At 39.5% G+C, this 24262-nt stretch overlaps 1 protein-coding gene across 2 annotated transcripts in view; it reads right to left on the bottom strand.

The window, feature by feature from the left end:
- The window catches only part of NR2C2 (nuclear receptor subfamily 2 group C member 2), a 126802-nt gene that overhangs the window by 39277 nt on the left and 63263 nt on the right, over positions 1-24262 (bottom strand). For both annotated transcript variants that reach the window (XM_027863895.1, XM_027863894.1), the window contains one exon: positions 392-502. In XM_027863895.1, coding sequence (XP_027719696.1) covers positions 392-463 — 72 coding nt within the window. In that variant the 5' untranslated portion in view covers positions 464-502. The remainder of the gene's footprint in view (positions 1-391; positions 503-24262) is intronic.

Genomic DNA, 24262 nt, shown 5'->3' on the forward strand with positions numbered 1-24262 from the left:
GATTGGAGATAAAATGAGCTACTTTACTTTGACCAGAAAGGAGATGTACTTAAAATGCAGAATGAGACACATAATTTTGGACATGGGCAATGGAGGATTTCTTTCTCTCACTTTTAAAAGGATTGTTCAGTGGGGGGGGGGGGGGGGTGGAAGGAAGAGGGATGTGGTATGCAAGGAAAAGATAACAAATGCTTGTAAAAATTAAATAAAAATTAAAAAAAAGACTTCCTCCTTATATTTTGAATCATGGGGCTGTACTGTTCTTGATCACTAAGAATGGAATAATCTAGTCAAATCTTTAACCTTGGGCTACTTATAAAGAAGATGCTAATACACAGAGAGGCACTAGAAAGGGGAAGATTGCCTCAGGTTATAAAAGGAAGTGAATTACCTGAATGCGTTGTGGTGAAGCAACGGAAGAGTCTGTAGAGATTATCTGGATTCGCTGGGAGGGGCTGGTCATTACTGGAGATTCAGAAAGTGATGTCTGCACAGTCTGTACCTGTTAACAACCAAGAAATGGTTTCACTTTGTGTGAAGCAGTGAAACAGGAGACTCAAACAAGAAGGATAACACATTTAGAAGGGTTCCACTCTTGTCCTCTTAAACGGTGGCCCTTTTGGAAAAAATATTCATTCCATGTATAGTAGGAAATATTGGAAGCCCATAAGATTATGCTGAAGATAAATCTTTATGAAGTTCAAACTAGTTAGGATTTAGGACACAGAAGCAGAACATAAGTATGTTACCAGAAAATATGATCTCAAAACAACTCATTGAATAGCTTTAAAATATTAGGAATGAGAAACAGACAACTGCCACCGTAGCAATTTTCATCTAATATCAGAATAAAGGTAACAGAAATCATTTTTCAAAACTGGTTACCTAATTTTCTCACCAATCTTTGATAGATAGAGACAGCATGATACTCATTCATCAGAAGTTGCTGATTTGACATGAAGGATGTTAATGGCTTTGTATGGGAAGGTAAAGTGAATTTGACATTTAAAATACCAAATAGATGCTTGAACATAAGTCAAGAGCAGCCCCATGTGGATTAGTTGTGGCAATCAATCACAGAAAAGTCTGGGGGCTTAGTGAAAAACCATTCTACAGATAAGGTATGAATTTCCCTGTGAATGATTAGCTGGTAACCATGACAGCATCCCTTAAGCTGGATGGGTCTTCTCTTTCCTCTAGGCTTCCGACACACTTTGTATTTCTCTCACGTCCATCATCACATTATGTTGTTTTATGTCACATCCCCCTGCACTGGACAATAAATTCTTCCGTTCATGGACTATATGTCACACGAATCTTCCAATTTTCCACAGAACTCAATACAGTGCCTTACACATTAATCAATCACTTTACAAGAAATGATTAAGCATCCATAGTCTGCCAGGTACTATTTGGGCACTGAAGATACAAAGCCAAAAATGCAATGGGTTCTAAAAGCTAGGAGCTTACATTTTATCATGAAGACAACATGTATATATGTAAGTATGTACAAAATAAATATGAAGTAACTGGTGGGTTTTTTTTTGGGGGGGTAGAGTGGGGTGAGGAATAATAGTTGGGAGGACCAGGAAATGCTCTCTATAAAAGGAGGCACTAGGGTTGATGACAGAAGGAAATAATGGATTCAAAGCTACGGAAGGGAGGAGAGAGTGCATTCCAGGCCCCAGGTACAGCCAAGGCAAAAGGAGCTAAAAAATATGTGAGACAGAATATGGTCAATCTGACTAGATGGCAGCACCAGAAGGGGAATGATGTTTAATATGACTGTGAAGGTAAGCGGGAGCTAGCTTCAGAAAGGACTTAGAAGCCAAACAGAACTTGTATTTATATTTGGTCCTAAAGGCAACAGGGAGCTCCTGGAGTTTACTGAGTAGGAGAGTAACATTATTAGATTTATGCTTTAGGAAAACCACTTTAGCAAACATGAGGATGGATTGGAATGGGGAGAATAGTGGACAGAGTGTTTGTCTTGGAGTCAGAAGAGGTCAAAGTTCACATCTTATCCCTATCCATGGGCTCTGAGTTTCAGTTTCCCCATCTGCAAAATGGGGCTAATAATTCTCGTACTATCAATAACAATGGGGTTGTTATGGGGATTAAATGAGATAAGCTATTTAAAGGCTCTGCACTTTAAAATACCATATAAATGTCCACTATTATTTTTAATTAATATTTGTTTAATTTGCTCCATATGACAATTATTTTTGAGAGTAAAATCACATTAAAATAAAAATTAATAATACAATAATCCTGAATATCTTTCTATATATGGCTCATGAACAATTGATTCACACAATTAAACCTCACAGATTAATTTTCAGAAAAATGAGTTACATTTAATTTAAATTTTTGCTAGCTTTATTTCTAATAACCAATAAAATATGAATGGTTACTCTGACAGAGCACCTAATAACCTCTATTTAAAACGTATGATTTTTGAATGAAGCTATTACTACTTTGCAAATCAGTCAGTACTTTTTCACTCATATAAAAGGCCAAGATGATTCTGAATTATGTGCAAAATTTCTGGTTTAAACTGTCATCTTTACACAGTCAGACTTGTAAATCAATCAAGCAGTATTTACCAAGTGCCCACTATGATGCCTGAGTAGCTGCTTAGATGGGGATAGAATCAAGATTTTCCTAAAGATATTTCAATTCAATTCAATTCAATTCAATTCAATTCAATAAGCACTTAGTAATGAGTGTGCCCAATCCTATGCTGCTTGCTTACAATTCTGTTGTGTACCACATGAACACAGTTTATTAAATATAATATACAAAGTAAATAGAAAATTATGGGGGGAATCTCAGGGTGGGTGAGTGCTAATGTTGAAGTCAGATTCAGGAGCGTGGTTCGGGTGTGAAAGAATTCACTTAGACATTCTCAGTAGCCAATGGGAGCTTTGTTATGTGAAAGCACACATGGACCTTTTACTGTAGCTATGGGGCTGAGGAAAAGGTACTAATATTTTGGGGAGGACTAGGCTTACATAGACAGAAAGTTATACAGCCTATAGATTTTTAGGGTCTTATGATGGTTAAAGATTAAGGACAGGAAGGTTTTTAGAGTTTTATAGTTGGTTAGAGATTAAGGATAAGGGCAGGGGGACATAGGTTAAAGATTAGGGATGGGGGAACACAGGATAAGGGAGACAAAAGCAATTTTTTTGGTATAGGTTAAGGAGAAGTTTTATGGTATTTCAAGATAAGGGGAAAAGAACTTTAGGATGTTCTCAAGCTACAGGATGAGCTACAGAATGAGCCCCAATCTTCTCAGAAGGGGCTTCACAAGGTACTAGAAAAGTAACCCTTAATATTCTTCTTAACCCCTAGGGTACAGTTTGTATCCACATTGGCTAAAAATCATGGGGATCAACAAAGACTGTATAGAAAGTAGCATTTGGGAGATGCCTTGAATGCAGCTAGAGATTTCAAATAGTGGGGTAAGGTGGGAGGGCATTCTTGACATAGAGGTCTGTCTCTTCAAAAGCAAGGAAGGAGGAGATGGGAACAACAAGTGGGTCAGTCTGGCTAGAATGCAGCCTTTGTGAGGGGATGTACCATGAAAAAAGTATGGAAAGATAAGCTACAGCCACACTAGGAAGCTGTTTGTATTATCAAAGTTGTAAAATGTCTAAAACTGGCCTGTTACACACATATTTCTCCCCAAACCTCTTCTTCTTCCAGCTTTCCCTCTTTCTGCCCACCATCCTGCCAGTCTGCCAGGTGTCTCCCTTGAAGTTATCACAGACTTTTCACTCTCTCTCATTACCATTCTTACCCCCTGGCACTTGAGCGCAGAATTCTACCTCGACATCTCCCTCATCCATGCCCTTGTCTCACACAGCCATGTAACCTGGACTATTACAATAACCTCCTGCTAAGTGCCTTGGCCTCAAGTCTCTCTGTCCTTCAATCCATCCTCCAAACACCTGCCAAAGTAATATTCCTAAAGCATAGGTCTGACACCATCACTCCCCTGCTCAGAAAGCCTCAGTGGATTCCTATGTTGTCTTTAAGAAAGAAGACAACCCCCATCAATTGAATCCCTTCAGTGGCTCTGGCTTCCATTTGCAGACTGCTCATTACTCCTCACACTCCACATTTCAGGCCGACTTATTTTTCCCTGTACATGTGGTTCTATTTCCCATCTCTATGCCTTTGTCCTCTCCTCACTGGGCGTGGAAAGCCCTCCCCCCTCACCTCTGCCTCAGAAGATTCTTAGCTTCCTTCAAAGTATAGGTGGTGCCTCTTTTAAGAGGCCTTTACCAATCCCTGTGGTTGTTGGTATTCTGCACCCCTTCCCTTCACAGCCCAAACCCCTGGGACTATTTTGTATTTATTCTGTATATCTGCATATCTAATGCATGTACCTATTGTGTCCCTGCCTCCTCCCAAATAAATGCAGACTTCTAGAAGTAGGGGATACTTCACTTTTGACTTTGTATCATTGCCAACTAGCACAATGCCTGGCATATAGTAAACACTCAATAAATGCCTTTTAAACTTAAGCAAATTGAATGACAGGTAAACCATATTAGCTTTTCTTTGGGCCACTGGGTTTCTAAGGTCTCTTCTGATAATAAATCTATAATCCTATAATCCAATTTTGAAAAATTACCCCTGACAGGACTAAAAAAATTAAATTAGGTTATTTAATATTTGCTATTTTCCTTGGAACTGAATACATTTTCAGGTCTCTAAGCCGAAAAGGCTGCTAATTTGACATGATCAACAGTCACCTTAGGGATGAAGGGTGGTGTGGTGAGGAAACAACTGGGCGAGGTCAGAAGGCCAGGGTTCAATAACAACTCAACCACTCAGTGACTGCGTGATCTCAGGCAAATGATTCTACCTGTCCAATCCTTTTCAAGTAGTGAAACTGGCCTAGAATCATGATCCACAGATTTAGGAGCTGGAAGGGACCTTCGAGGTCGTCTAATCAACTTCCCCATCTTATAGTTGAGGAAACTGAGGCCCAGAGAAGTTCAGTGATTTTCCCAGGATCACACGAGGTGCTAACTAATTAGTGGAGCTGGCTATAAATTCATTCCTCTGACTCTAAATCCAGTCAACTTTCTATAGTATCATACAGTCTTGAGCTCTAAAATGTGATTATTCAATGTGATATCTTTTAAAACACATCTACCAGGCATTGTGGGCTAAATGCTGAATCACTATGGACAGCTCCTTAATAGTTCCAATAAGATTGGTGAAGTTGTCTTAATTTGCTATGTTGTTTCTAGGTTGATAGAACTGTATTAAAGATTGGTGGATATTAAATACTGAGATGGGTCAAAGCTACATTATAGGATATTTCATGGAGGTCTTTGGAAAGCAGTGAGTTTAGGATGAAAGGATTTTATAGATTCTCTAGTCCAACCCCTTTATTTTTACAGGGGAAGAAATTGAGGCTAAGGTCAACTAGTTAAGTGTCTTGATCAAAGCCATAAGAAAATATAAGGCAGAGCTGAGAATCTAATCCACAGTTTCTGATTCTTTATCAGCATACTTTCGACTATAGCACAATGCTTCTAAATGCCTTGGAATAAGGTAAGCAAGAACAATACTTGAAAACTCTCTTTCAGTCTTAGAGGCTGGCTGAAAAGTGTGCTCTCCATATGGTTCATGTGAAGTTAGTCCACTAAACTTTGGAAGAGAAGTCAATTCAAGGCTGGGAAAGTAGACTTTTGTGGGGAGATAACTTACTGAAATAGATTAGTAGCAAAGGGGACATTTTTGCAATGATATACACACGTGGACATATGGAGAAGGGGCTAGAATATATGTGGTCAAGTGCTGCCTCTTAATATCCTCACTGGTGACCACAGCAAGTCCCTTTACCTCTTAGTCCCCCAGGCAAGATCCTAAGCTCTAAAAGTTATAAAAAAAAGTTGCTGATCTGTATTGGTGGGGAGGGTCTATATGGGGAATTTTCCATACCAATGAAATATCTATAAGAAAATACTTTCAAAAGATACTTCTCCTGTAGGGTCAGCTCACTGCTCCTAGTGTATCTTTTTACTGTAACTCCCAAGTCCTCCCTTCTGCAGCACATGCCCTCCCTCCCTCCAGTACCATTATGCTCTCTGCCCCCACATCCTATCCAAAGCTACTTCTGGCTGTCAGGTGGGAAAGGATGGGTCCCATGTAAAATGAGGGGGGAGGGGTTAGACTAGAGAATCTGTAGTTACTTTTAGCTGTCTACCACTATATAATTGGGGCAGCTAGGTGGTGCAGTAGATAGAGTGCTGGGCCTGAAGTCAGGAAAATCTGAATTCAAATATGGCCTGAGACATTTACTTAGCTGTGTGAGCCTGGGCAAGTCACTTAACCCTGTTTGCCTCAGTTTCCTCACTCTGTAAAATAAGCTGGAGAAGGAAATGGCAAACCACACTAGTATCTTTGCCAAGAAAATCCCAAGTAGGGTCATGAAGAGTCAGACATAACTAACAACAACCACTATGTTTACTCCATGATTACCTCTAAAATAAGCTAACTCCTATTATACTATAAATTACTGATACCTGCTCAATATGTGTTACCCTTCCTAAGGGTTTACCAGATTAAAAATAAGAGCTGAGATGGATTTGAGAGGTCTCTGAGTCCACCACCTTAGTTTTACAAATGAAAAAATTGAGGCCTAGAGAAATTAAGTCACTTGCCCAGGGTCACAAAATCAGTGTCAGAGGTGGGATTTAACCCAGGTCTTCCTGACTTCTAGTTCAACACTGTCCACTACTATTCATAGTTTGAGAACAAACCCTTAATTCAAAGGAATAAAACTCCAATGTAAAATTTCTAGCATTAGTAAAAGAAGGTAGGGAAGATATTTATGGAGAGAGGTCTTCTTAAGTGTCCCTCAAACCGTACCATATTGGCAGCTTATCCTATATTGGCAAGGTCAGCATTAGTCACATAATTATAAAATTTGGTATGGTAGAAAGAACACTGGAGTAGGAATCTGAGGACCTGGAGTCAGCTCTGATGCTTAGTAGCTATGTGACTTTGGGCAAATTACTTTTTCTGGGCTTCAGATCTCCTATCTCGAAAATGGGGATTTTGCCACCCATTCTATTTACCTTGCACTATTATCATAAGGAGATATGAAAGGAGTTTGAATGCTGTAAAATGCTATTATAAATGTAATTATTCATTATTTTACTTAAGTTATGCAGTCCAATAGTTTGTATAAAATACAAATATTTAATCCTTAAAGCATTTAATAAAAGAGTTTGCTTAATAAAATTCTTAGAACCCTTTCGTCCAAGAAAATCCATTTACTAAAAGTCAGGGTATACTCTGGCATAGTGTGTAATGGAAAAAGCCTAAGTGAAAACAGTGGAAAAGGCCTGGAATCTGGAGACTTGGTTGAAAGTTTGGGTGTTGTCACTTACTCTATGGTTATCCTTGGGGAAGTCAATTACTTTCTTAGTTTCCTCATTTGTAAAATGGGAATAATAATAACATTAGCACTACCTACCTCACAGGGTTATTGTGAGGAAAGAACCTTGTAAATGTCAAGTTTATAATTTATAATTCTTAGTGCTAATAATAGAAAAGTTATACCTATTATCATTTTTTTTCCACTGGGGAAAAAATGTTTTGTTGCATGGAACAAAAATTATTGCATTTTCATTTTTCAAAAAGATTGATGTACTATACACATTTATATCTATATATCTATTTCCCTAATAGATGGACATAGAGGGGGAAAGCCCATCACATCAGGCCTATACAATCTTGACTATTAAAACCATGTTGGTCCCCAAAGAGATAATTTATTATGTGCTTTACCTGTAACAATGCCTTTTTGTTTTCCAGGACAGTGGATGGGTTCATAACAGGATAGTGATACTCAGACTTTGTGGCAGAACGGATCATTATACCAGTCTACGTGTAAGCCAAAAACTTTCAACACTATCCACCCTTCCCCCTGCAACAGGCTTATGTTCTCTATGATATACCCAGACTGAAAGAATGATTTAAATGCCTAAGTGGGGTCAAGTGTTTCAGGTAGGGAACATGTGCAGAAGCTAAAATGTCATAGACTATATCTTCCTATACTATACTATCCTCCTGCTGAGGTAGGTGAACTAAAATGCAGTTCTAGAGAAAGGTCAGTAGAAGAAGGGTTAATTTTTCCAAGTCACAACTTACATCTTAGAGGAGACAGGAAACTGCATGTCACCCCCACGCAAAGGATTATAAGGTATAAAATCAATTTGTTGTGTTTTTAATTTGTTTCAAGTAAGACTATTTCTAATATGAATGGGAAAAATAACACACAAATGCCAAAGAAGCACAGGCTTGCATTTGTTTATTTATTTATTTATTTATTTAATTTCAGGCTCAGTGGTATTAGATGTGATTCGCTTTTCTTTTTCTCTGGGAGAGGAGACATTTTTCAGACAATGCTCTGGGTTGAGGAAAAAAATTCAGCAAACTTGCCTGCAGAGAATTTAGGGGTATAGCCACCAAGGAACATTCAGATAGGGGCCAGTATTAATATGAAAAACAATGAGATGGGTGCTGTTTCTTTAAGAGCAAACGTTATTTAATTCAAAAAGAAACCATTCAATGTTCACTTATATCTGTTGAAATGGGGTGTACTAAAGGTTAATAGGAGATTTAAAAAAACAAAACTTTCATCCCTAAGGTAAGGCTCAATTAATACAAACACATAGGCAGGTACATACTCTAAAGTTTTAATTAGAAATAACTTGGTAAGGCAGTAAGAAAAATGGGGTTCCTAATAAATCTTAAGGCTATATCATTTAAAACATAATAAATATTTCTTTGAAATGTGTGCTTACTGAAAATTCTGCTTTACAATACGGTTCCCTTAAGAAGAAAGCAGCAAACCCCATTCTACCTCAAAAAAGAAAGACAAGCTGCCCAATAACCCCTGTATTGTTTGCTTCCAGGAACATCTATAAAGCTATACACTATAAAACTCCAATACTCACAGTGTTAAATCCTTCCTGCAGCTCTATTTACATTTTTCTTCAACAATCTCTTAGACCAATCCAATCCAATCAAAAGAAAGTAATGAGTTTTATTTGTTTTTTTGTTTTGTTTTGTTTTGTTTTGTTTTGTTTGTTTTTTAGTAAATTCAAAGGCATTTGGATACAGGCTCCATAAAGGCCGATTCCAGTCCCAGAAATGAGAGAAGATTGTTTAAAAATGCCCTTTGGGTGACCCTGCTCCACTGAGGTCAAGTGCGCTGTCCCCTGTAACCAAGGAAGCAGAGCTGCATGCCGGGTTCCTGCTTCTTTGCCAGCTGCTGGAGCAGTTTGTCTAATAATGCAACTAATATCTTCTGGAGAAGAAGCTCTCTCTGGCAAGCCTCTGCTCCTCACCTGCCCTCCTACCTCTGCATAGACACCCCCCAGACAGCCACCTTTCTGGGCTACCTCGGGGAGGCTTTGACTAGCTCTTCGATTGTTTTGGAACACAACAAGAAGAACGCTCCCCACAATGCATCTTTATCTGAACAGTTCATTAACCTAATTTATTTAAAGAAACAGAGTCCCTTACAAATCCCAAATCCCCTTCAAAAATGAAGTCAGAAAATCAACTGCATTACTACAGAGCCACTTACATGGAGAATTACAGAGTGGTAGAGCAGAAAACAACTTCAGAGATCAGATTACAACAGTTCCCCCAAAACAGACACAGACACACACACACACGTATAGACATGGACACAGACATACAGACACACACACATACACACACACGTATAGACATAAACATAGATATACAGACACACATTGAGAAATACATGCACACTCAGATACACATGCATGCATATACACACACAACACACACAGAGCAGGAATCAGGCCCAGGAGAAGAGTACCTTGTCACACACTGAGTCACAGCAGAAGCCCAGGTGGAACCAAGATTCCCAGGCTACCAGAGCAGTGCTCTTTGTCTGACACAGCCTTCTACTGAAAAGTATGGCGACTATTTGCTTTAATACCATAAGAAAATGTTTGGCTCCTCTGCAGTAAGTGTTGGAAAAATATAAAATTAAATGATAAAAACTACATAGATATTTAGAACTTTGCTTGGATAGATGGAGGGGTATAAGGTATATGCCATTTTGCATGGTTTGGGGTTAAAGGGATAAGGGCAACCTGACCCATGGGGTAGGGGGATGAGAAAGAAAAAAGCTTAGGAACTCTTAAGAAAAAATCTAATTTTTTTTGTTTTCATTTTTTTTGTTGTTTTTAGGCAATTGGGGTTAAGTGACTTGCCCAGGGTCACACATCTAGTAAGTGTCAAGTGTTTGGTCTGAGGCCGGATTTGAACTCAGGTCCTCCTGACTTCAGGGCTGGTGCTCTATCTACTGCGCCACCTAGCTGCCCCTGTCTATTTTTAAATGATAAAAAATGTCCTACTCATACACTTTTTAAATTAAAAAAGGAAACAAAAAACTTTAAATTTTCTGCATTTAGTCTACATTATGGTCACTTAATGGAAAGAGCCAGAGGAGGTAAAAGGGTGATTTTGATTCCTACCAACGCCTTGAGATGCAAATATTTACAACTTACTAATACAGTCTTCTAGATGAAGAAAAAAAAAGGGAGGGGGCAGGATGGGGAGAAAAGGTTGAGAATTTGTTATCACAAGTGTTTTAATTTGTATAGAAAGTTTCAAAGTACAAACTTATTTGAAATCTCTTTTTTCCTTATTTTCAAAGAAAATTGTAACACCCTGTCAAAAGGAGGGAGTGCTGTATTTCATTTCTTTCCTAGGGAGAGAATGTTCTACTTTTAAGAACCTCAGGGTTCTTTTGAGTATTATCGCTTTGATGGATGCATAATTTCATTGATATGGAAATTCAGAAGCACAGAATCTCAGAACTGGAAAAAATATCAGAGACCCTTTAGTATAATCCATATCTGAACTAGAATCCCATCTAAACATACCCTAAGTGGTCTCTAGCCAGGGGAAATCCACTATGTTCTGAGGCAGCCCATTTCAATTCTGGGTAGCTCTAATTGTTGGAAAATTTTTCTTTAGGGCAATAATCCCATGGGTTTGCAATCACATTGGCATTAATAATAATACCTCCCAACAAGGTAGACTGTGACCCAATGACACTTAGAGATCTCAACCCACGCATATGTACCCATTTAATGTGACTCATGTTCATATCTTCCTATATATCTACCAAAAAGGTCCCACCCAGTATTCTGGGGGCTTTCTTCCTGTTCTCTTCACATTGTGTGGATTTCCCACTGTTTCTTCCTCACTCTCACTATATGACTGGTCTGTCTTCTTTCTACTAATACACATTTCTTTGATGACATCCTTTATAATGCTTCTTCTGGGTAATTTCTCATTTGTAATGTGTTACTCATGCCCACCATGAGTCTCCTCACTGCACTTTGTAAGACGTCAGCTTCAATTCTTCAAAGGCTGTGTCATTAAAAAATAGGTCTTGTATCTCAGGAAGCATAGAGCCAATAAAATAACTGTAATTCTCCAAAGACAATCCAACTTGACCTCTTCCTCTCCAATTCTAGCCCCGGCTCCCCAATTCTGGACATCTACCTGTCCAAGATATATGTACAAATAATGGTCAAGCTCCATGGGTAGTCCATCCAACTAGTGGTGCAATGGAGTTTCCTCAACTGTAGAATGGGAATCATAATACTACCTGCTTCCTAGGTTTGTTGTGAGGATCAAATGAGATAATATTTGTAAAACACTTAGCACAGTATATGGAGATAGTGGATACTAAACAATTGATTTCTTCCTTCTTGTCCTAATGTGGCCATGATGTGTTGCTAGGTGGTGCAGTGTACAGAGAGCTGGACTTGGAGGTCAGGAAGACCTTCATTCAAATCCTGCCTTACTTATTAGCTGTGTGACTCTGGGAAAGTTATTTAACCTTGCCTGCTTCAGTTTCTTCATTTGTAAAATGGGGATACTAAGAGACCGTGAGTATCTAATGAAATAAGATATGGAAAGTGATTTACAAACTTTAAAGTGCTATATAAATGCTAGCTGGGGCAACTAGGTGGCACAGTGGATAGAGTGCTGGGCCTGGAGTAAGGAAGACTACTCTTCCTGGGTTGAAATCTGACTTCAGACACTTACCTGCTGTGTGACCCTGGGCAAGTCACTTAACCCTGTCTGCCTCAGTTTCCTCATTTTTAAAATGAGCTGCAGAAGGAAATGGCAAACCACTGCAATACCTTTGCCAGGAAAATCCCAAATGGGCTCACAAAGAGTTAGACATGATTGAAATGACTGAAGAACAACAATATATATTCTAGTTATTCTTTTTCTTTTTTTTTTGCTCTTTTTTATTTGCTCTTTCCTCTGTGGTTAGGCTGAATTTTCTTAGTGATTATGGACCTCAGCAAACTGCAATGTTTTGAGGCTTGATGCAATTGGCACTAAAGCATCTCGAGGACCATGTAAATCATTTGAACTACAGAGTCACTTGCCTCACTCACTTTGTGGGAGGATCCCCCTCTCAAGTAGCACTGTGAGTCCAAAAACCTGTTACAGGCCCCGGGGAGGCAGCTGCTCACTGCAGGGCAGAGTTGTTTATTTTCTTACCACCCTGAGTTCTTGCCTCTGGCAGAAGGTGGGCCCATTCCCCCAAAACTGTGATGGAAGTCTGGAGGACTGTATAGGTCTGAAGAAGGTTGCTTTATTAGGAACAATTGGTAGAAATATACAAAAATCCACTGAAGAAAACAAATCCTTAAAAAGCAGAATTATCCAAGTGGAAAAGGAGGTTAAAAAAAAAAGCTAGCTGAAGAAAAATGATTCCTTAAAAATCAGAATTGGGCAAGTAGAAGCTAATGACTCTATGAGATATCAAGAATCAATCAAACAAAATTTTGGAAAAACAACTGATCTGGAAAATAGATCCGGGAGAAATAATTTAAGAATTATTGGACTACTTGAAAGCTATGATCAAAAAAAAGAGCCTCAATAGCATCTTTCAAGAAATTATCAAGGAAAACTGCCCTGATATGCTCTAGAACAAGAAGAGAAAATAATCATTGAAAGAATCCACTAATTACCTCCTGAAAGTGATCCCCAAATGAAAATTCTAAGGAATATTACGGCCAAATTCCAGAATTCTCAGGTCAAGGAGAAAATACTGTGAGCATCCAGAAAGAAACAATTCAAATATCAAGGAGTCAGTCAGGATTACATAGGATTTAGCAACTTCTACATTAAAGAATCAGAGAGCTTGGAATATAATATTCTGGAAAGCAAAGGAGCTTGGATTACAACCAAGGACCAACCACTCAGCAAAACTGAGGATAATCTTTCAGGGAAAAAATGGAAATTCAATGAAATAGGGGACTTTTAAACATTCCTGACAAAAAGATCAGAGCTGAACAAAAATTTAATTTTCAAGTACAAGACTCAAGAGAAGCATAAAAAGGTAAACAGGAAAGAAAAAACAACACATGGGAATACATGGGAAGATGATACTTGTAACAGTTTAAGAACTATATCTCTAAAGGGCAGGTAGGTGGTGCAGTGGATAGAGCTCCTTGGAGTCAGGTGAACCTGAATTCAAATCCAGCCTCAGACACTTGACATTTATTAGCTGTGTGACCCTGGGCAAGTCACTTAACCCCAATTACCTAACCAAAAAGCCAAAAAAAAGGAATTATATCTCTATTAGGGCAGTTAGAAGGAATATACATAGATAGAGGGTATGGATATAAGTCGACTTTGATGGAATAACATAAAAAAATTAAGGGGTGAGAAAATGGATTGTGCTAGGAGAAGAGGGAAGGGAGAGGCAGAATGGGGGTAAATCATATCACCTGAAGAGGTGCAAAAAATCTATTACGGTGGTGGAAAAGAAGGGTGGGGGTTAGTATTACTTGAACTTTACTCTCATCGGATTCGGCTCAAAGAGGGAACAACACACATGCTTAGTTGGCTATAGAAATCTATTTTACCCCTTAGGGAAATAGGAGGGGAGGGGGACAAGAGAAGGTGACATTAGAAGGGAGGGCAGACTGAGTAGGCAGTGATCAAAAGCAAAACACTAGTGAGGAGGAACAGGGTGAAAGGAGAGTGAGAGAAAAGTATAAACAGGGGGAAAATAGGATAGAGGAAATACATAGTAATCATAACTGTAAATGTGAATGGGATGAACTCACTTATAATACAGAAGCAGATAGCAGAGTGGATTAAAAACCAGAATCCCATACTATGTTGCTTACTAGAAACACATCTGAAGCAGAGAGACACACAAAGTAAAGGTGAAAGGCAGGAGTAGAATATATTATGCTTCAGCTGAAGTAAAGAGCAAGGGGTAGCAATCATGATCTCAGACAAAGCAAAAGCAAAAACAGATCTAATTAAAATAGACAAGTAAAGAAACATCATTTTGCTAAAAAGGTACCATGGACAATGAAGTAATATCAATACTAAACATATATACACCAAATGGTATAGCATCCAAATTTCTAAAGAAGTTAAATGAGTTACAAAGGGAAATAGTAAAACTATAGTAGTGGGAAACCTCAACTTTCCTCTCTCAGAACTAGATAAAGCTAACCATAATATAAACAAGAAAAAAGTTAAGGAAGTGAATAGAATTTTAGAAGAGTTATATATGCTAGACCTCTGGAAAAAATTGAATGGGGATAGAAAGTACTAAAGTACTAAAATAAGTACTATGATATCATTTTCTTGGAAAGAATTCTCTAAAATAAGATTTGTAAAATACAGTAATTGTTCATTTTTTGGCTGTATTATGGCATTTAAAAATGCTTATTTAAACTTTATTTTAGTACAATTACAGCCAGCCTTGCCCACTTTGAACTTTTAGAAAGATACCTTTCTAAAATATTTTGCATGTAGTTTATATGACATTATCATGCACTAAAGTTGCTTTCAGAGGAGCCCAGTGGAAGGGAGGCAGCGTAAGGTAACAGAAAACACAGTGGAGGGTGTTGAGATTGGGATTTGGAATTCCACTGTGATGCTAATTAGCAAGAGGACCTGGAGTAGTCACTTAGTCTTTCTGGGTTTCAGTGCTCTTATCTAGAAAATAAATGAGTTGAATAAGATGATGAAGGAATTCAGTGTGACCTCTAATTAGCAACATAATCTCTCTGAGCCTAACAATATTTGCATGAAATACATCACAGAGTCATTCTGAAGCGCTTTTTTTTTTTTAAATTTGCTTTTTGGTGAGGCAATTGGGGTTAAGTGACTTGCCCAGGGTCACACAGCTAGTAAGCGTCAAGTGTTTGAGGCCACATTTGAACTCAGGTCCTCCTGACTCCAAGGCCAGAACTCTATTCACTTTGACACCTAGCTGCCCCTGTAGCGCTTTTTAAAAGACAAAGTGTTCAGGTATGTTACTACACACAATTTTTTTTTTTTATCAGTCCTAGTCTGTGATTGCATCAGCATAGGGAGCTCCCATTAAGGAACTACCTCTACTAGTGCAGACTGGCCCTGGCTTTGCACCTTCTAGTCATAAAGAGTTTCCTAGAACACAGAGATGATAAGTCACTTGCCTGGGGTCACAGAAAGAGTAGGTGTCAGAGATGACCAAATCCAGGTCTGCTTAGTTTCAAGGCCAGACTGTTGGGCATAGATAGGGTAGAAGCTTAGTAAACAGAAATCAATCAACAAATATTTATTAAGCACCTAGTATGTGCTAAACCTTGTATTAATATTCAGGATACAAAGACAAAAAACAGTCCCCTTTAAGAAGGTTATAAACCATTGTAGGGAAACAATACGTGAACAGAATAATTAACTATAACACGCATAAAAAGCAAAACAAAGAACTTTCATGGGGGGAACTATGGGAGAATCAGGAAAGACCTCATAAAAGAGATGGCCCTTGAACTGAACTTTGAAGGGAGAAAGGAATTCTAATAGTAGAGATGAGAAGGGAATGTGGTCTAGGCATGGAAGACTGACTGTTCAGAAGCATGGGCATGAAAGACAAAATCTTGTATAAAAGGATTATCAAAAGTCAGTCAATTTAGCTGCAATATAGAGTGAAATGGGGAATGATGCGTAATAAGCTGAGAAAGGTGAGCCAGCCTCAGATTGTGAATGCCTTTAAATGTCCAACAGAGAAGCTTCTATTTTATTCGAAAGGCAATAAATAGGGAGCCTTAAAGAATAGGTCACATGTGCTTATTACAGAGGATTTTTCTGTAGAGATCAATGTGTCATAGTTTCCCATCTGAATTGTAGGGAAAGTAGAGGCCTGTGGAGTAGGTAGGAGGAAGAGGATTCAGATGATACCTAGTATAGCACATTGGAGGATTCCCAAGACATTCTAATGGAGGTTTAATAGGGTACAGCTCAATCCAATCAAGGCTGATCCACTGTCACTTCTGGCCAGAGAACTCAGGGTAGCCAGATAGCGGAAAGGGACCAGTATATCCTGGAACACACCAGACTGTACAAGTAGAGCATATACTAAGAATGAACAGGAGGAGTGTGAGCAGAGAGGCTAGGAGGAAGAACAGAGATCAGACAAGGCCTCTAGTGTTAGGGCCTGGTTCTCTCTACTGTGTCTGGAGGGTGGTGAGGAGGAAGGCTCATAGGGTCAGCACCAGTTCAGGGTCAGTGACTGTGCTGCTCCCAAAGCCATGCCATGGAATGGAACATATAAGGATAAGTGCGGTTTCAGATTCTGCCAAGAACTAGTTATCTCAGTTGTATCGTCTGAGTTCTGTCTTTAGAGAACAGAGATATAAGTACTTGATATACAAGGGAAATTATAAGAGCTCATGGCCAAGCAGAAAGCACATGAATTGTACGTGTGCCGAGGCCAAATTATCAATAGTGTCTTCTACACAGGAGTAATTTTGTTGGCATTTTGGCTCCAGGAGAACTTGTTTAATAGAATGATGTCCAATAAATTTCCACATAATCAATAAATATTTGTGTAATTGATTAATCTCAAGTACACAGGGTAACTATAATTGATAAGTATTGGGAAATTAGCTGGAGTAGTGAAAGTATAAGAATAATAACAATATATTCTAGCCTAGGTTTGTCAGACCAGCATGTGGGCTATATACAACCACCACCCTTGCTACTGGGAAAGGGAGGCTCCTCATGAATAGAACTGGGGAAAGTTGAGTTCTCATAGCCAACGTGGGCTCTCTTTCCTACTTGTTCCTCGGCTGGTTCCTAGGCATCGGGCAGGTCACCTAATCACTCTGAGCCTCTGTTTCTACAAATGTAGAATGAGGAAAAGGCTAATAGCACACATCTCTGATGATCAGGTAAGGTGACAGACATGATAGTGCTTCCCCTGCTCCATTGCTGAAGCTGGAACCAACTTAGCAGCTCTCTCTTAGAAGCTAGAAGGTCTGTCTTTCCTCCTCTCTCTCCCTCTCAAAAAGCCAAAGGCAGGTGATAAGTTCTTTTTAGAGTTTTCTGTCCCCCCACTAGACTAAATTGCAAGGGGGAGAAGAACAGAAAAATGTGTATTTTGAATAACAGATATCTATTCCTATTTAATATTTCTTTAATAAATCAATTAGACATTTAGACATAATAATAATAATAATAGCATTTATACAGTACTTTAATGTTTAAAAAGCACTCTACATTTTATTTCATTTGAACTTCACAGTAACCCTGCGAGTTAGATGTTATTATACACCCATTTTATAGGTGAGAAAACTGAGTAATTTACCCAGTCACACAACTAAGTAAGTGTCTGAGGCAGGATGCAAACTGAGATCTTCCTGATTTCAAGTCCAATACTCTATCCACTGCCCTAGGTAGTTGCTACTAGTTATCACTGGTTCCATTATCCTCTCCACGTAGACAACTACCAAATCAATATATCTAGCCTCACCTTTCTGCTAAGATTGGGTTCCATATCACCAGTTGTCTAAGATGGACATCTACACTTGGATATATGTTAGACACTTCCAACCCAAAATGTCTAAAACAGAACTCATGCTATCTGCAATCCTCAGCCAAACGTCCCTATTTCTGCTGAGTGCTACTTCCAAACACCTGAGCTCACGATTTCCTAGTTACCCAGGACCCTCTCACAGCCATCATTCATTCCCTCCACAACTTCTCTCTCTTCACCCAGCCACTATCTCCGTTCAAGCCCTCATTACTCCTTGTCTAGAGTAGCCTAACTGGGCTCCATGTTTCCACTTTCTCCTCTCCAATCTATCTCTTGATAGAATCTTCCTAAAGCAGAGATCTGAATGTGTCACTCCCCTGTTCAAGAAGCTTCAGTGGCTAACCTACCGCCATATGGGTAAAAGTGTGATGTTTAAAGCTTGTCACAGTGTGGATCTAGCCAACCTTTTCAGACATTTCACATTATTTTTAAGCAAAAGAATCACCATTCTTCCAGTCTCTCAGGCTTCTGATCTTGGCATCATCCTTGACAATAAACCAGAGTTAGCTAGGGTATGAAGTGAATAGAGAGCTAGGCCTGGAGTCAGATCTGAGTTCAAATCCAAACTCAGACATATATAGATATGTGACCCCAGGCAAGTCACTTAACCTGTTTGCCTCCGTTTCACCAATTGTTAAATAAGGATAATAACAGGATTTACCACACTGGATTGCTATGAGGATTAAATGAAATAATGTTTTGTGAAGTGCGTAGCACCTTCTCTGATACATAGTAGGCACTATCTAAATGCTTATTCTCCTTCCCTTCACAAAACAATAAACCAAGCCCTGATCTGTAGCATTTTTCAGTTTTCAAGGTGTAAATACTCAAAATGACAATTTAATAAGTGGCTAGCTAGTACTAGCTGGCTCAATGTGCTAACTCAAGCTGTCACTCATCCCACATAACCAAATAGTTGTTGAATGTTGCTGTTTCTACTTCCACAACATTTCTCATATCCAACTTTTTTATTTATAGAGTAGCACTTTAGTTCACCATTTGGTTTGTTGCAAGTTTTCTCCCTTCTTTGCCCCCCCACCCCCCAATTCCCTAGCAGACAATGATTTTCCTTAAGTGCAGATTCAGGCTACTTATCTCCTCAATATTGTTGTTACAATCAATTATAAACTCTTCTGTTTAGCTTTTAAAGCCAAGCCCTCCACAACCTGGTTGCAACCTACCTTTCTCTCAGCCTCATTATATATCCCCCTCTCTCTTCCACTTAGCAATCCGGCCAAATAGGAATCTTCTCTGTTGCTCACACAACATTCCCTCCCCTGCCTTCCTGCCCTGGCACTACCTCTTCTCGGTGACTGGCACACCCTCTCTCTGCCACTCCCTCAGTCTCTTTCTTCCTCCAAGGCCCAGCTCAAGCACCTCTTCAACATGAAGTCTTTCTGATCCTTCCAACTGCTAGTGCCTCCTCCTCCCTAAGAACCTTGTATTTATTCTGTCTATAATGATATATGTACTTCTCATTTCCCTATAGACTCCTGGGGAGTAGAAGCAGTTTCATGTATGCCCAGCACTTAGCACAGTGCCTGGCACAGAGCAGGTGCTTAATAAATGCTGTTTCACTGACCAAAGACCAAAGTGGACTACTGTTGTTCCCCCGCCTCCCATCGCTGTGCTTTTGTACAGACTTCTCCATGCCTAGAATACCCTCCCTCCTCACCTCCATCTCTTAGAATCCTTTGCTTTCTTCAAGCTAGTACCTTTTCTCAACTCAAACTATATTCACTTCTCTATTTACAGATAGCATCCCTTAGTAGAATATAAACTTATGGAAGGCAGACAGCTGTTCATCTTGACTTTGTATCCTCAGCATCTTCAACATGGAAACAATGTTTTATGAATTAACCCAAAACTTAAAAACTGGAATCAGGAGCACTGTAACTAATTTCTGGGGTGATATGATGGAACACTCTCTGGGGCTGAAGTCTGAAGAACTAGGTTTGAGTTCTCATTCCAACACTTCTTAGCTATGTGTATTTGGATATGAGCAAAGCAGAACTGAAGTAGCTCAAAAGAAACTCAAAATGCCCGGATTTAGAGAATCCACTTCAAATGTTCACAAGGACTATCCGTGCCCGATCTGTGGTACAGCATATATTGGTCTGATCAGCCCCAGTTGGACACACTGTAACTTGACTCTGATATAATGATGTCATTTTGGTCCTCTTTGAGAACAAAGGACAACCAACCATGTGGATTTGAGCAGTTTTTCTTAAATCTGTTTCTCTCTCTGTAAAACAGAGATCATAATTACCTCATAGGCTGTTGTGAGGATTAAATAAGATAATGAATGTGGAAGTGCTGTTACTGTAAAGTGCTGTGTAAATACAACTACTATTTTTCTACTTGTTTTAAGAAAAGGTTAGCATGTTTGCCCTTGTATAAATAACTACATTGAAGTCTCCATTTTCTTGGAGACTCCCAAATAATGTCAAAGATATACCAATTTCATTTCTGCTTATTAATTTCTCATTTTATAATGATTGTAGGACTTTGCCAGTTAATTAACTACAACACAGGTGAAGCCTGTGAAACCTTTCCTCTGATTTTTCGCACTTCTAAGCTTGCAGACATTCAGTGCTCTCACATTTTTTTTGAAGGGAATCATGTTTGAAAAGTCAATAGCAACTCAATATGAAAATACTAGATTACAAGATAAGACACTGACTCTAATCCCTGTTTTGCCACTAATTAGCTGGGTGACTTTGGTCCACATTAGTTCACCTTATCTGTCAGTTGAGAAAGGTAGAGTAGTTGACCTCAAAAAAGTGGGTGCTATGCTAACTGCCTCCTGATGGAGAAAGGACAGACTTTGTCTACAGAGGACGGTGTGTATTTCTGGACCTGACAAGTGAAAAATGTTTTTGATTATGTTTATTTGTTGCTGGGTTTAGTTTTGCTTTAAGTTGGAAGTATGAAAAGAGATTTGATGCTTGTTAGTTGAAGGAAAAAAGTAAAAAATTAAAAACAAGTCTATGAACTCTTTGGCATCTGCTAAACCTAGTAGTTCTACCCAGGCCCAAAGAGTACCTGCTAGTAATCTGTGACTCTCTTGAACACCTCTATAATGACGGGAAATGATCATGAGATGACCATTCTATTAAAAAACAACAACAGCTAAAGGTCATAATAGAAACTCCTCTGTTGGGTTTTTAAAGCTCTTCAGAACTTGGCTCCAACTGATTTTTTTCAGTCCCATTAAACATTCCTCCCCTAGAAGCAGCAAGGTGGTACCGCAGATAGGCTGCTGGCCCTGGAGTCAGATAGTTCAAATCTGGCTTCAGACACTTACTGTGTGATCCTTGGCAAGTCACTTAATCTCCATCTGCCTCAGTTTCCTTAACTGTAAAATGGGGATAATAAAAACACCTGCCTCTCAGGGTTGTTATGAGGACCAAATGAGAGGATATTTGTAAAGTGCTTAGCACAGTGCCTGGCACATAAGCCAGGTGCTTAGTAAAGGCTTATTTTCTTTTTTACCCTTCTTGCATTCCATGTTAAAGCCAAACTCCATTCTATCTGCTTCTCACACATAACATTTCATTTCCTATCTCTATACATTTTTTCATGCTGCTGTCTCTAAGAATCCCTCAGTTCCTTCAAGCACAAGATGAACCTTTTCTTTAACACCTCTCCCCACTCCACCAAAGGCTAGTACTTTCCCTCCCCAACTACCCTGTATCTATTTTCTATTTATTCTGCATATTTTAATTTTGCATATACATATATGTGTATGTGTGTATGTGTATATATACATATATATGTATATATGTCATCTCTTCTGAAAGAATGCAGCCTCTCTGACAACAGGATTTTTTTTTGTCTTTTTATTCTCAGTGCCTAGGATAGTGCTTGGCACAAAGCGTAACTACAGAGTGCTCCCTGTGCCCATATTCTAGTCCAGCCACCGGCCTCCTTGGCCTCACCACGATTGTGCCTTTGCACATACTCTTTCTCATGCTTGGAAGGTCCTCCTGCCTTGCCTCTACCTCTGAGGATCTGGTTTCCTTCAAAGCTCTCAGCTCAGGATCTACAGGAGGCCTTTTCTCATCCCTTTCCCCTACCAGAATCACCTTGTATTTACTCTGGAGAGCTTTACTTAAGTACATATTGTTATCCCTAGACAGATCGTAAATTCCTTGAGGGCAGGGATTTGTTTCCTTTCAGTCTGGAGACAACAGATAACTTAATAGATGCTTTCTGATTTTCTTAAATGTTTATTAAGGATATTTGCATATGGGCCTGGATGCCCTCAGGAGTTACAGTGTTTCCCCACCCAAATACTGCAGCAGATTTGTACAATACCACAACTTTGTGACTCAAGGGAGAAGAGAACTGGGCGTAATCACCTCTTAATAGAGGAGCAGGATATAAGAAGAGGGGGCTTGGATTTTTAAGTTTATGTCTTAAAAAACAAGGGCCTTTGGTAATGAAATCTTAACCTTTGTTCATAACTTTGTAGCAACTTCTCTGGAATTTTTCGTGATTCTCACAATTGATCTGTAGGGGGCATTCTTTCAGTCTCTCCAGTGATTGGTGCTTGGCTCACAGGACCAGAGACCAAGGAGATGGGCCCTATGGAAACAGTCCAATCCACACCCCTCATTTCAGGCCCTCAGAAGTAAAGACAGGCAGACCTGGAAGCTCCACTCCCTAACTCTCCAACACCACCACCCTAGAAGGCAAGCAGTGTTTTCCCTTGGGGCAGATCAGATATCTGAGGTTCAGAGAGGTCGAGGACTTGACCCCACTCACACAGCTGGTGAGGTAAGAGCCCAGATTTGAGCACACCATCACGAAGTTCTGGAACATCCAACCCCCTTCTCGTGCCGGCTTTTAGACTGGGGGCAGATGATCCAAAGTTAACTGGAAAATATCAGAACCAGCCTGCACTGAGGGAGAGAGAGAAGTGTTACTGTGCAGTGGCCCTGGGTCCTGGAGACACTTGAAAATGGGACTGGACGACCAAGGTTTGCTGCCTTTGGATGGGCAGAGAATTATGCAGCTCCTGAGCTGGGCTTCTAAGGAACAAGACTCTCTTCCTCATTTGTCAGTAATCAACAAAATTAAGCTGAAAGCCATTTGAGTCATCTCACCTCATCTACCTGCCTATCTCTCTCCCTATCCATCATCAAAAGAAAATACTCAATAATGCCACTGCTACCCTAATAAAATATTATTTATTTTGTGATATCGGTATTAGTCTTGTTCCCTAACATTAGTGTTAAAGGGTTCTACAGGAATTAAAGAAAACCAGAAAAAAAAGACTTTTGCCATAAAGTTCTTTATGCCAGATTAGGTTGTTTTATTTCCTTAACACAGGCTACTAGGTGGGAGAAAAGATTATTAAATAACAAATTATCGGGGAGATCCCTGACCTTTCCTAAAAATTTACCCCACCTATGATGGGGTTATAGGCCCATCATTCAGTTTCAGAGACCTTTGCCCCTTTTCACCAAGAGGAATTTGGCTCCCATTTGTTTACAGACCCCGCAAGACCCTTAAACTTTGTGATTCCTTATAGACTCCCCTTATCTCCCTTTGAAAGCCCTAGCCCCACCTTTTGATCTTATTCAGATGCACCTTTGCCCCTAGCCCTAAAAAGAATGTGGCTCCCTTTTGTCTAGGAGCCCCAGAAAACCCTTAAACTTTTTTTACTCTGGTCTAACTACCCTTAACACTCTTTGAAAGCCCTGACTCCACCTTCTGATCTTTTCAAACTTCTCCCTTCCAGGTCCCTTCATTATCTATTCCCATTGTCTATTCAATCTCTCAGACATTCCAACTGGAATTCTCATCTAGACCCTTTTCCCAGCCCCCTCCTCGGGCCACCCAAAGTTACTTTAGTGTATATAAGATCCACCCTGGCCCCCATTCAAAAACTGAGATTTTCTCATTCCCACAATGCCGAGACTCTCTCGTGCCCGCTCATCCCCACGGGCGTTACTAATGTTCAGATTCCTTAAGAGTCTGGCCTATATGATTTATCTCTAATAAACTTTTTCTCTGGCTGGAAGAAGATTTGAATTGAATTCATTCAGGCAGGGCCCATGTGGCGATCTTGGGGTTCAAGCACCCCAAACCTCTAGACCTCTTCACCTAGACTATCTTATCTAGGTGGAGCTGTTGCCCCAGCCAACTAGAGAACCTTACAAAGAATTTAATCTAAGGTGAATTCCAGATACTGTGTTCCTCTTGGCCAGGTCTGAGTAAAGATGGACCCCTTTTTGTGTAGATTGTCCTAGGCAGAGGGAGTCTGGATAAAAGTCTCTTTGTCCAAGAAAGTGATCAGTCATGTCACCCAGCCCC

This window comes from Vombatus ursinus, unplaced genomic scaffold, assembly GCF_900497805.2.
Source record: "Vombatus ursinus unplaced genomic scaffold, bare-nosed wombat genome assembly UNPS02014773.1, whole genome shotgun sequence".
Taxonomy (NCBI): Eukaryota; Metazoa; Chordata; class Mammalia; order Diprotodontia; family Vombatidae; genus Vombatus; species Vombatus ursinus.